Raw genomic sequence first — 12,346 nt, 5'->3', positions numbered from 1 at the left:
ACACCTTCAATGTGTCTCAGTGTCAAGTACAGAGGATAAAAAACATTTGAAGACACTGGAGATGTTCTTGACAAGCTCAGGTCAGGCAGACCCCGCAAGACAACTGCTCGAGAGGACCGTTTGTTGGCTCAAAAATCCAAGGCCAGCCCATTTTCCACTGCAGCAGAGCTCCACCAGACCTGGTCCCCTGAAGTCCCTGTGTCAACCAGAACGGTTTGTCGGATTCTGTCTCGAAATGGCCTCCATGGTTGAATCAGTGCCCAGAAGCCAGCACTAAACAAAAGACAATTGAAAAAACGTGTGGCATTTGCCAAGGCCACAGCCTGCTAAAAGGATGGATGCTGGAGAAGTGGAAGAAAGTGGATTTTTCAGATGAATCTTCTGTTGAATTACACCACAGTTGCCGCAAATATTGCAGGAGACCTACTGGAGCCCGCATGGATCCAAGATTCACCCTGAAAACAGTGAAGTTTGGTGGCGGAAAAATCATGGTCTGGGGTTACATCCAGTATGGGGTGTGCGGGATGGTGCTCCATCGCATACTTCCATCTCCACTTCAAAGTTCCTCAAGGCGAAGAAATCAGATGCTCCAGGATTGGCCAGCCCAGTCACCAGACATGAACATCATTGAGCATATTTGGGGTAGGACGAAAGAGGAAGCATGGAAGTCCAAACCAAAGAATATTGATGACTCTGCTAGCATGCAAGACGCTTTCCTAGCTATTCCTGATGACTCATCAATACATTGTATGAATCCTTCCAAACCGCATGGATGTAGTCCTTCAACTCATGGAAGTCATACAAGATATTAAATTTGAATCTCACAGCACCACTATTTAATTTGCTGACATATTTTAGTATTTGTAGTAAATTTGTTCAATTTCTGTATAGGCGACAAAACTTTTGTCTTGCCAAAATTTGACCTCTCTGTCTTGTTTAAATGATAAATGTTGTTTCAGTGAAACTAATTTATTTCAGTGCATTGAACATCATTTGGAAGGGTTTTAGCTTTTCGTATGAGCTATTTCTTACACCAATTGATTAATTAAAAGTCAGGTTAATAGCAGGTGTTTCTACAAAATAGATAAGCGACAAGACTTTTGTCAGGGACTGTAGGTGAGTGTATTACACTAACCCATCAATTGTATTGTATATTGTAAAGGTATTTTAGTAAAACAAAGTCTCAAGTACCTTGGTATTTTTGTTTCGAAAAATACGCAGGGTATAAAGCATCTACATTTTTATATTAAAAAAAAAAAAAAAAAAAAATGTGGCTTCAAAGATATATTTTTATATTTGGACATGTACTTTTAATTAAAGCTGAAGGTTTGTCAAGGATTGTCTCTTTCTGTCGATGCGTCCATTGGCAAAGATTGTAAGATTAATAGTTTATTTACTAAAGCTCTTTGGAAGAACAAACATCATCACCTTAAAACACAGGTTCTCTGCATCTAGGGCAGAAGGAGGTATTGAGTTATTTATTAATTTTGTGGATATAGGCACCTTTACGTTAAGTGGTTGAAAAAGTGCTTAGAATCTCCTCAGTCTTTATGGCATAGTATTCCACATTGTATCTTCAGACCTTTGGAGGCCTGATGTTGTTTAATTTTATTATCACCTAACTAACTCGCTCTTAAATGAACAAATCTTATCAACAGTTTATTGCATAAAAAATATGTTTTGTACATTACTTTACACCCAAAAAAGCTATTTAGTGGATACCACTTTACCACCGAGCCACAGCCGCACATATTGTGCATATTAATTCAAATTTTTACCTGGGGTGCCCAAACATTTGAGCCCCACTATATCTGTCCTCTCTGCATGTTGACAGAGAACGGGGCTCTGACACACACACATGCAGAGGTGTGGACAGAGCAAACTTGAGCAGTGAGTCACGACAATGCAGATGAAGTGGTTGCAAATATGGTTACAGTTTTTCTTAACTTCAGGTAGACAGCGTTCACTGCGATATGATGTACATGGCAAGCCAAAAGCTATCCCAGTGCTGTTGACATTACACTTCCTCTGAGACAAGCAGGCACAACAGTGCTTTCTATACGGATAAAAATGGTACCCAACGGTACCCAACCTTTCCTGTCATTTTAAACTCTCTTTTTTTAGGATCATGTATTATTAATCTGCAGGAGCATCGATACAAAACATGTTACTACATTTTTAGAACAAATTTGTCAAGTAATTACATGTTTAATTCACTTTGAAAGCATTGCTTTCTTTATGGTATATTCATAACTATATATTACTCAAGCATCTTAAAGTGAATATGTGTGTTGATGAAAGTCTGTGGGTGCGTGGCCATGGTCCTACTTGGCCAAGTCGGTGTTCCTTACCTGAACGAGCCATACTCAGGTGGGGGCTGGTATCGGACATGGGGCACCTCCCTCGAGAGCTCCCTCCCTCTCTGCTCCTGGTAAAAATGGTCTCCAGGCTCCTGTTGCTTGGTAGGCGAGCCCAGTCCTTTGAAGGGGTAGTCTGGAGGCGGGCCCCGGTGCTGCGGCTTGTAATAGTCGCCCGGTGGCCCTGGTGGGGGCAGTTGGGGAGAGAGTGGGGTGCTGGTGACAGGAGCATGGGCCTTCACGCCACTGGTGGCCAGGGACAGCTGCATAAGTCGTTCGCTGAGAGAGCGAACGTGTCCTTGCTTCAGATCCTTTAGACCATCATCCTGGTGCACCCTTCCTGTGCCGCTCACTCGCTGCACCGTGGGGCGACCCTCAGTGCGTACCTTAGCGCTGGTCACCCCAGTAACGTAGAAGGCGGTGCCCAATGAGCCAGGGAGAGGAGGCTGCTGGGGCTGGCTGTTCTGCTGCTGAGCGTGAGGAGGAGGACCATGGCCACGGAAGTATTGCGACTGCACTTTGGCTTCTTCGTATGTAGGGAGGTCTTCAGGGTTCAGGCACTGCCCTTGGCTGATACCACCACCTCCAGTGTTGCCTCCTCCTCCACCTCCAGTCCCTAAACCCCCTCCACTGCCTCCCCCCCCACCTCCTACTCTTGTGGAGCCCAGCTTCTCCAGGCCAGTGTCCGTCTGCAGCTCTTGTCCCTGTGGCTCCTGCCGGGCAATGTGCGGGGTCATGGAGTGATCATCAGAGGGGCATATATGTCCCTGTCCGGAAAACCCCCCTCCACTTCCTTGCTGTTGTTGCTGCTGCTGAAGCACGTAATTACGGTTCATTTTCTCCTGCAGGAGGCGCTGCAGTACGGTGCTGCCACCACCTCCTACACTGTTGTTGCTGGTGGATGACTCCTCGGAAGCAGCCCTCATCTCTGCCTCACACTGGCTACGCACCTCATGGAAAGACAAGCTTCGCCCACGGTCAATACTCCCTGAGAGGAGGATGAGGTGAAAATGGAAAGATAGAGAAAAAGAGGACGAATCAGTGTGGCAAAGGGATTGGAATTAAGAGTTTTATAAGGGTGAAGAATGTGAACAAATGGAAAGAGAAAAACGTGAAATACAAAGAAAGAAGAGAAGACAAAAGAGAAAGGGATAGAAAGCATTAAGGTCAAATATGCAAATTGCTCATTCACCACCATCCCTGTTCCCATTTTAGAAGGAGACTGGAGGAACAACAATTTCTGAAAAACCCAAGGAGGCAAACCATCAGCAAAACCCTTAAGCCTCAAACCCAAATCACAAAGAACATAAATATAAAGGCTAACCATTTAAACCAAAGTATAACGACTGTGACTGCTGTGTGATGACAACACTGGAACCTGAAGAGATCAACTGACTTTAAACTTAATTATTATTAATTGGTTATTGACTGAAAAGATAAAGGTCTCAGTGCAGCCACACAAAGTAGCAGAAAACAGTTTTGTGTTGTTTGCACCAGACCTACTGTGTTAGTGTTAGGTTAGAAGGACCAACGAACAGTCAAAACCAAAAACATTCAGTTTACAATTATGTAAAAAAAGGAAAAGAAGCAAACCTTCTAATTAGATCAGCTCGTCATTGTGCTTAAAATAAATGAAGTTATTAATTTATCAAAATTGTTGTTGATTCATTTCATTATTCAAATGTACCATCATGCAAGGGCCAATCTGAAAAGTTAGTTTAAAAAAGAGCTTTTTACAGGTAATGACAGCTTGTTCTAGTGTCATCAGCAAAGCTTAATGTTGTTTTCAAGCAAAATATGACTGTATGACCCCAATCACAAAACACTGCATTCCGTCAGGCTGTATAGACTAACTTTAACTATTTGATTACATGTGTTTTAACCCCAGAATCAAAGCATTGAGGGCCACACAGGCTCACAGTTACTCCTTTTCACCCCTATAGGGACAAAGGACAGATATAAATATATTTTATAATAAAAATGTGTGAGCTTGTAACCACTGGCGCTGACACAAAAAAAGGATAATACACATTTGCAAGGAAACTAAACCCAGTGAGTGTTAAAGACAGAAGCAATGTCTTCTCAGTTGCTCATCCAATGTTGTCAAAGTTTAAACCACCTAGGATGTATTTGTTGTGAAGATGCAACTCAATGAGGATGATTTCCTTCTGAGTCACATCTTTCTTCTACAAATGCTTGTATATAACATATTCTTTCTATTCATAAAACAAAAACAAATTAAAAAAGTAATTTTAGTTATTTGTATACATTTAAGTTGTTTTCATATTTTGTTTAGTTTTTTTGGGGGGGGTGCATTGATATTAGTGTGGTTTCTTCTGACAACACTGTATGTTAACAACTACATCAATTTACACCTTTTTCTACAGAGTAAAGAAAGAAATTATTACATCTAGCGTTTTCTGTTATTCTTCTCATTCTCAAGGAGGAAGATGCTTTTTTCCGAAACATCTGTAAGTAAATAAAATCATAAAAGACAAAAGGAAAAATGTTAGCCTTGGTGGGATGTCAGCAAATGGTCAGTTCTCTTCAAGCGAAGTAGACAGAATTTTAATAAAAGTATTTCAGATGCACAAAAGCTAATAACTACCTTTATAAAAATCATATCACAAAAAACAGAAACACTAGACCAACAACCCAAGATTACAAACCTCTCCATTAGACATAGATAAACGTTGACAATTTTAAACACACAATACCCAAATTTTCTACTTGACATTTTGAAAAGCTGTTGCTCAGCTGCTCAAATATTTCTAGAGATCTGCAGCAAATCATTTTGAATGGAAATCAATTTTAGTAGTTTTATAAATATATTTTAATAAAAGTAGAACATTTGAGACTGTTGGTTTTGCCTATCGGCTCTTTTTCTTCCTGGACAGCACCCTAGCATAAACTGCTCCTGGCTACGCCCTGTCTGGACTCCCAGGCATAGTTACCAACACCGTTTACAGGCAGTTCAACACCTGAGTTGGTGCTGTCAACCGCAAAGAAAGCTCTATTATTACAGGCCCCTGGTCTGCTCTTAAAAGACTGCTTTTGTGCTTGAGTGGTTTGAAGATTGGTTTTAAAGTTTCCTGTCTGTACTTTCACATATCAGTTTTATTTTAAGTGACAGAATCCTGTCAGCTGTTTCAGAGCTGTGAAATAACTGCTGAAATAAAGCCATCATCTTCCTGCTGCTCTTCATAGCTTTACATTAACGAACCAGCCTTTTATTGTGAAGCGTGCATGCAAATAAAACAGGCGGTTTGAACAAATTGGCTATTTGGTTAAAGGACTGACAGTCAATGCAACATTACATGCCCTGGTAATTCAATTTCAATGTCAATTTTATTTGTATAGCACCTTTCATTACACGTAAACCTAAAAGTGCTTTAAATATATACACATTAAAACAGAACATGAATAGAAAAAGAAATACAGAAAAAGAAAATCAACAAAAACAAGCATACAAGTGTGACAATACAAATGTATACACACACACAAACACACACATACACATGCGCACACACAGTAATTAAACAATTAATTAATTAATTAACAAAAATTAAAAAAAGCTTTTGAGATGCTTTTGAATGTGGACACAGTTGTGATGGACCACAGGTCATGAGGCACCTTGTTCCAGAGAGCAAGAACACAGTAACTGAAGGCCCTGTCTGTGATTTAAACGGTTTACGGCATAACTTGTCATATTGAAATCTGTGAAATCCATGAAAGAACAGACTTGTCATTACAAACAATAACAGAAGATGGAAATTATTTCAAAAACCTTTTAGCTATCTATGATTGTTGGATTGCCAACTTTATCTCAAAGCGCCATTCAACTAACAACCTTGTTGTGTTTGATGCTAACTTGTAGCCAGCAGATCCATTTTTACGGTATTGACATTACAGAAGTCTCTCGTTAGCATCTAGTATGCTCCTTGTCGCAAAGTGAATCATGCGCAACTTACATCTTCACTCGGCGCAAAGTGACGCATGTGCGACTCAAATCTGCACTTGATTCAGATTGGGGAGTGACAGCCCCCTTACCAGACCTGGATCTAATTCTAGGTACAGCTGAAGCCCTCTTCTTGATGACCTGAGAAACCTGATGTGGTTGTAATTTACGTGTATGTGTAAGGACTCTGACTGCTGCATTTTGAATGAGTTGGAGGCATCCTAGTAATTGTTTGGATAATCCTGCAAATAAAGTGTTTAGGTAGTCTTACCTGCTTGAGATGAATGCGTATACCAGTTTCTCAGAGTCAGTTTGAGAAATGAGTGCTCTGAGTTTTGATATAGTTTTTAGTGATGAAATGCTTTTTTGGTGATATTAGGTAATACAGGTGTGAATAAATCTTTTGTCTATGAATTTTTGGACCAACCACGAGAATCTCAGTATTGTCTGTATTTAGCTGTATAAAGTTTTTGGACATCCAGCAATTCATATCGTTAATAAAATTTACTAGTTGGTTATGAGAGCATAGATCATTGGAGAAAATGTAAATGTACAACTGTGTGTAATCGGTATTTGACTGGTAGGATATAGTGTTTTTTAATGATAATACCAAGCTGGAGAATGTACAGATTGAAGAAGATTCTTTTTTCAGAATATTTAAAACTACCTATTGAAACATGGGAACTCCTGCACTTCAAGTATTATGAAAAACAGTTAAGAACATGGCCAGCCAAGCCAATTGAGACATGGACTATTATAATTAAAATGTCGTAGTCAATGGTATCAAAAGCAGCAGTGAGAATAAGCAGTAATAAAATTGAAATTTTGCAAGTAGAAGGATTAGCAGGGACAGACTTGGAAGGCTTTATTTGTTTAAGATTACTAATAACTCTCTGGGATTTTGTTCCTGGATCTTGGTCTATTGTTAATTACTTCTTTAATATGATGTGTCAGTGTGGGATGAGAAGAGAGTCAGGAGATTTTACTTGTTAAGTAGTGGTAGGCTTAAGTTAACGTTACCACCTCACATTCCGCTTAGGTGTTATAATTAGAATTGTCATGTAATTGGCCAATACCTCACTTTGTAGTGGTTCTGAACTTGAATTTAGCGCTGTTGTCCATCATCAAGGCACTTTGCATCTACCTGAACAAAGACCTGAACATCCTCTTTAAAGAATACTGTACCCGGTTGGTAGTTTTAATTGTTTAGTTTCTACCTGTATCAAACCAAATCTTGTTACTTTGTTATAATTTGTGTGGAATTGGTTTTATAATTGATTATTATTTTGTTTTTTGGAAAACTAATATATACACTCACCATGGATTCAATTAGACCCCCCCCCCCCAAAAAAAAAAGAAGAGAATCCTGTCCTTCACAATAAAAGTGAAAGGAGGTTAGATAGTATGGTGTCAAGGTGATGTCATTCGTTATTCATACCCACTAAATGAACGCATGAATAAGTCATTGGTGTCAGACAACTAGAAAACTGGAACACCAGTCCTCTCCTGTATGCTGCACATGACAACATGACCATCAGCCAATCACAGCTGAGTATAAATCACTGAAAAGTCTTTATTATTAAAGGTGTCCACAAATTAGTCAAAAATACTCAAACTGTGATCGTGAAATATAATTTAATGTATTGATATATATATATGTATTAATATATATGTATTTAATATTTTTTTACCTCTAATATTTTTGTTTTAATATTAGCCTGCTATGTAGATAAGTTCATGAATGGAGAAAGCATACATCCATAATTAGTTACAAGATGGATGGCAAGTTAGTAAACAGAGGTAAATTGAAAGTTTCAAAAACACTGCAATCGTGGTTCTAAACTGAAACTATTAGTAAGAGAAGTGCAGATCAGGTTGTGAACATTTATGAGCAGCCCTGATGAAAATGACAGTGATCTGAGCTCAAGTGACGGTGATGGCACTTCACCGCACTTGCTAGCAGCAAACACAACAACAGTCAATTAATAATGTTATTAGCTGAATAGGTGTATTACACAGTCGGCCATAATAGTAGTAGGCCTACTTGGAGAGCCTAATGTTTCCGGATGTGGTCCATGGTGTAAAACGTTTGAGAACCACTGGACTAGTGGTTTCATTTAGATATCATGACAAGTAAAGATTACACTGCATTACAGAAAGTACAGTACTTTAACGCACTTTATAACTCGCCATTTTTATTCTGAAAGCCAGTGCATGATCCGGGAGTCTTAAACTGTGTGCACAGATTAGTGATCTGCCTGTACTTTTTATCATTTGGTGCACATAGACTTCCAAACTGGGCGGATCGTTTAAAATTCTATTCTGTTGGTTTAGTAAACCATCTGCATACTGTAGATTTTACCTATTTCAACCATATGGCTTGTCTTAACATCTCCTGTGCCCTACCTTTCTTCTCCCCTTCTTTCTACTTTTCCTCTGTCCTCTTGACTACCCCTCTTTTGTGCTTCCATATCTACCTCTGACTCCACTTTATTTCCTTCCAGTCCCACTCCTTTTCTTTTTCCCTTAACCAACTTACTTCCCCAAATTGCAGAAGTCTTCCCCCTCTCATACCAACCTGTATGGTTGCTCTCACTGTGCTCTCCTGGCGGTGTCAGTGGCAACAGCTGCTCATGTTTTGATGCTGCGGCAGGCCCACCGGGAGGCCCAGGTGGGGCACGCAGAGGGGAAGCACAAAGATAGGGCTGATGTTGTTGGGGTGGAGTTGGCCAAGTGTTAGGTGGTGATAGCCTGATGGTGGCCAGTAGTTTAACACTTGGATTTGGTCTTCCTGCAAGCTCAGCAGGAAATCAAGGAGTTCCAAGATGTAGAGGCACTGGTCAGCGTTTCTCTGCAGATGAAATAGGTGTGGTTAATATTTTACTGCCTCATAGAACTAGACTGTGCTTGCAAAAAAGCCCACAACTGTTGCCGCAGACAATAGGACAATGCAAAAGTGCAAATGGCACTAGAGATCACATACTAATTACACGTCATGTTGCTGTATATCATGTGCATACCACACCATGTAAAAAATGATCATCGTTACATCGTCAAGTTTGACTTCTTGTCAGAAGTTGGTACAATGACTATGACTTAATATGGGCATGTAGATGTCTCCAGGCCAAAGACGGAGGTTTAACAAACTCTTAGTCTAACCCTGATCTTTCTGAGTTTTTTGTTTCAGAACAGCTGATATGAGTTGGCTCAATCAAATCAGAGAGGTTCACGCACGTGCACCACCACAAAACAAAAGACAGCATAAATGGAGCCATAATACTACGATTTACCATGGTAACAACCACAAACAAATGGGTTGGCAGAAATACTCATGCGCACATACGTTAAAAACACAACACAGCGGCTGCTGCAAAAGAGAGAATTTGCGTGGGAGAAAAGTGCTGCAAGAGTAAATGTGTATATTCCAATATAGTGTATATCATATTTATATATTATATTATATACTTATTTATATAGGTATAGCCTATTATCACTGGTGAAATGGTATTAAACCTTTCATCTATTTCATTTAGGTGCAATACTGCGGGCGAAAAAGTCCTAGGCCTACTAGTCCAATGATACCGCACAAATAATAACTTATCTCAAAATTAAAATGTTTGGGGCTTCCATATCATCTCCCAACATATAACACTCTGAGAAGTAACACAGCTTTTTCATCAACGGGATCTTCGACAAAAAGAAATGCTTTTGAGGAAATGTTTTTAGAAAAAAAAAGTTTTATTGTCTGCCCAACACGGTTAATGCGCCTGATACAGCCTGAATGAATGAATGAATGAAGGAGGAAATGAAAGAGCGCTGAGTCAGAGGATTTAGAGAAGAAAACCTGCTCCCAACCAGATTACGTTCACAGGCTCAGTTAACATAGTAACTGACTCTGAGGTGAAGTTAGCTCGCTTTCCAAAACAGAAAACCCAAAGTTTCCCTCATCTCAGGATTAACAAACTCAGAGCTTTCACTAAACCTGCTTTCTGAAATGAGGCCCAGGACTCTTATCCAGCATGTAAAATTTTGGGACAGATTGGATTATTTGAAGTCAAGTTACAACAGCTTCCTGTGTTAAGGCAAAATGTGTACATTTCCTGCCTCGCCACGGCAACACCGTTTTACGAAAACACAAATGCTTTGCTTGACAAGCTGTTGACCAAATTTGAGAAGGATCTGTTGTCTCTTAGGCGGACTTTCAAAAGGTACCATACCTACAATTGTAATGTAAAGGTCTGGTTGATTTTTCAAAACAAAGCCAGAAAACACTGTTTTCTATTTAGATGGAATAAATACCAACCGTGACATATAAGTGAATTAATGAGTTTTAGAGTTTGGTACCTGAGAAATGTCTAATGTGCTCAAAATGCCACATTGGGAAAGTTAACACATGCCTCTACTAAATCCTCTCTACCTAGCTCTGCTTCACTCTTGCATCAATCTTTTCACAGTTCATGTTAAGATGTTCTCTGATTTTCTAGAGGTTTTGGGCCGCAAATGCATAATTTCAGAGGAACATGAACTCTAAAAGTGTATTCTTTGGTTTGCCGGAAATGAAGTCCTTAATTTACCCAGTACCATATATACTGATGCTTGCACTTTTATATAAATCCCCTGCACTCCTTAGATGGATATAATATATTGCCCACAGGAATAGGGGCCACTGGGGCAGCCTCCTCCTGGGGCAGACTGTCAAACCAGTGCCAAATTTAGGTGCAAAGAGATGCTAATTGATGGCGTCTAAAATCTGGTACTGCGAGGGGGCGCTGTAGCATAATATGTTTCAACCTGGCTCGCTTGTTCTTTCAGGGAAAGTGAGTCAAAGAGCTGTTTATAACAGAAAGTGTTTTCCTTGTTGAAAGAGTTGGGATCATTTGGAAAGGATACAATCAGAATCAGAAATACTTACAATACAATACAATAACTGGGGAAGTATAGTCATCCTGATATAGAGACAAACGAAATGGGGCAGAGCATCAGAAATGGGAGGTAACAAAGGAGGTACAAATACTTCGTTACTGTACTCAATTTGATTTTCAGATATTTTTACTCTATTTATTTTTGTGCCAAATTTTTTAAAATGAAAGAAGTAGAAAATACTGATAACTGTGTTAAAATACACAGTTATCAGTATTTTCTACTTCTTTCATTTTAAAAAATTAGTTTGTTACTTTAGTTTAAAATAATTTCACTGGCGTCATCAATACCAAATTCAGTCTAATTGGATGGGAATATAAGTTCCAATTGCAGCACCACTACAAGACGACTCGACAGATTCAGTGGCCTTCTGCATTCATTTGCGGCTTGATGGCGGTAACGTTAGCACATACTATCCATCCCAGAGATTCGGCAGAAGAGCAGCAAGACATTCCTAATTGTCCTCAGCCTTATCTGAGAGAGATGTTGAGATAGTAGGCATCAAGAATTACTCCTGGCCAATGTGCTTGTGTAACTCTAAAAGTATGGGGAGCTTTTTAATTAATGATGTTTAGTAATTCATATTTGATCCTTTATTTTCTTTCCAGAAGCCATATTTGAGCACACACATACACACCCGACCCAGTATAAAACCAGTTTGGACACCCTCAAGCCTCTAAACCGGAATTTTAGCCAATAATTTTTGGTCTATCTCCAGCAGGGCAAGTGGTCTCTAGGAGGCGCATTAATCTGCAGGTTTGCCCTTCCTTACAATTAAGGAAATGTTTGCATCCATCATAGTAGGGCTGCACAGTACTGGAAAAATCTTACATTGCAGGGGATTATTTGGAAATAATAAATCATTCTCAACTACTGAGGTGATTTTGTAGGGGAGTGCATCTACATAAAATCAAATAGGATCTTTTCTAATGTGAACCATTCTTTGTTGAACTCTATTGCTTTATAAAAACCAAAGCAATTAAACACTGTGACTAACGTTACTCTTCTGAAGTGATTTTGGTGGGAAATTAGGTAGCTGGTTGACTAGCATGACACCATTGTATTCATATAATAATATATCCAGGCGTGAATGACAGTGACTGCATGTTGC

General features: G+C 39.5%; 1 protein-coding gene across 2 annotated transcripts in view; it reads right to left on the bottom strand.

Annotated features, from left to right (window-relative positions):
- Window positions 1–12,346, bottom strand: part of amot (angiomotin) — an 84,856-nt gene that overhangs the window by 34,459 nt on the left and 38,051 nt on the right. Inside the window, exons 2-4 of one of the 2 annotated variants that reach the window (XM_032511899.1) lie at window positions 8,894–9,166; window positions 4,766–4,826; window positions 2,352–3,345 (exon numbers count right to left, since the gene is read on the bottom strand). In XM_032511899.1, the coding sequence (XP_032367790.1) occupies window positions 2,352–3,345; window positions 4,766–4,826 (1,055 nt within the window). In that variant the 5' untranslated portion in view covers window positions 8,894–9,166. The remainder of the gene's footprint in view (window positions 1–2,351; window positions 3,346–4,765; window positions 4,827–8,893; window positions 9,167–12,346) is intronic. The other variant, XM_032511900.1, reaches the window with a different exon arrangement.

Source organism: Etheostoma spectabile, unplaced genomic scaffold, assembly GCF_008692095.1.
Source record: "Etheostoma spectabile isolate EspeVRDwgs_2016 unplaced genomic scaffold, UIUC_Espe_1.0 scaffold512, whole genome shotgun sequence".
Lineage (NCBI taxonomy): Eukaryota > Metazoa > Chordata > Actinopteri > Perciformes > Percidae > Etheostoma > Etheostoma spectabile.
The sequence above is the reverse complement of the archived record's forward strand: the minus strand, read 5'-3'. Positions and strand labels throughout refer to the sequence as shown.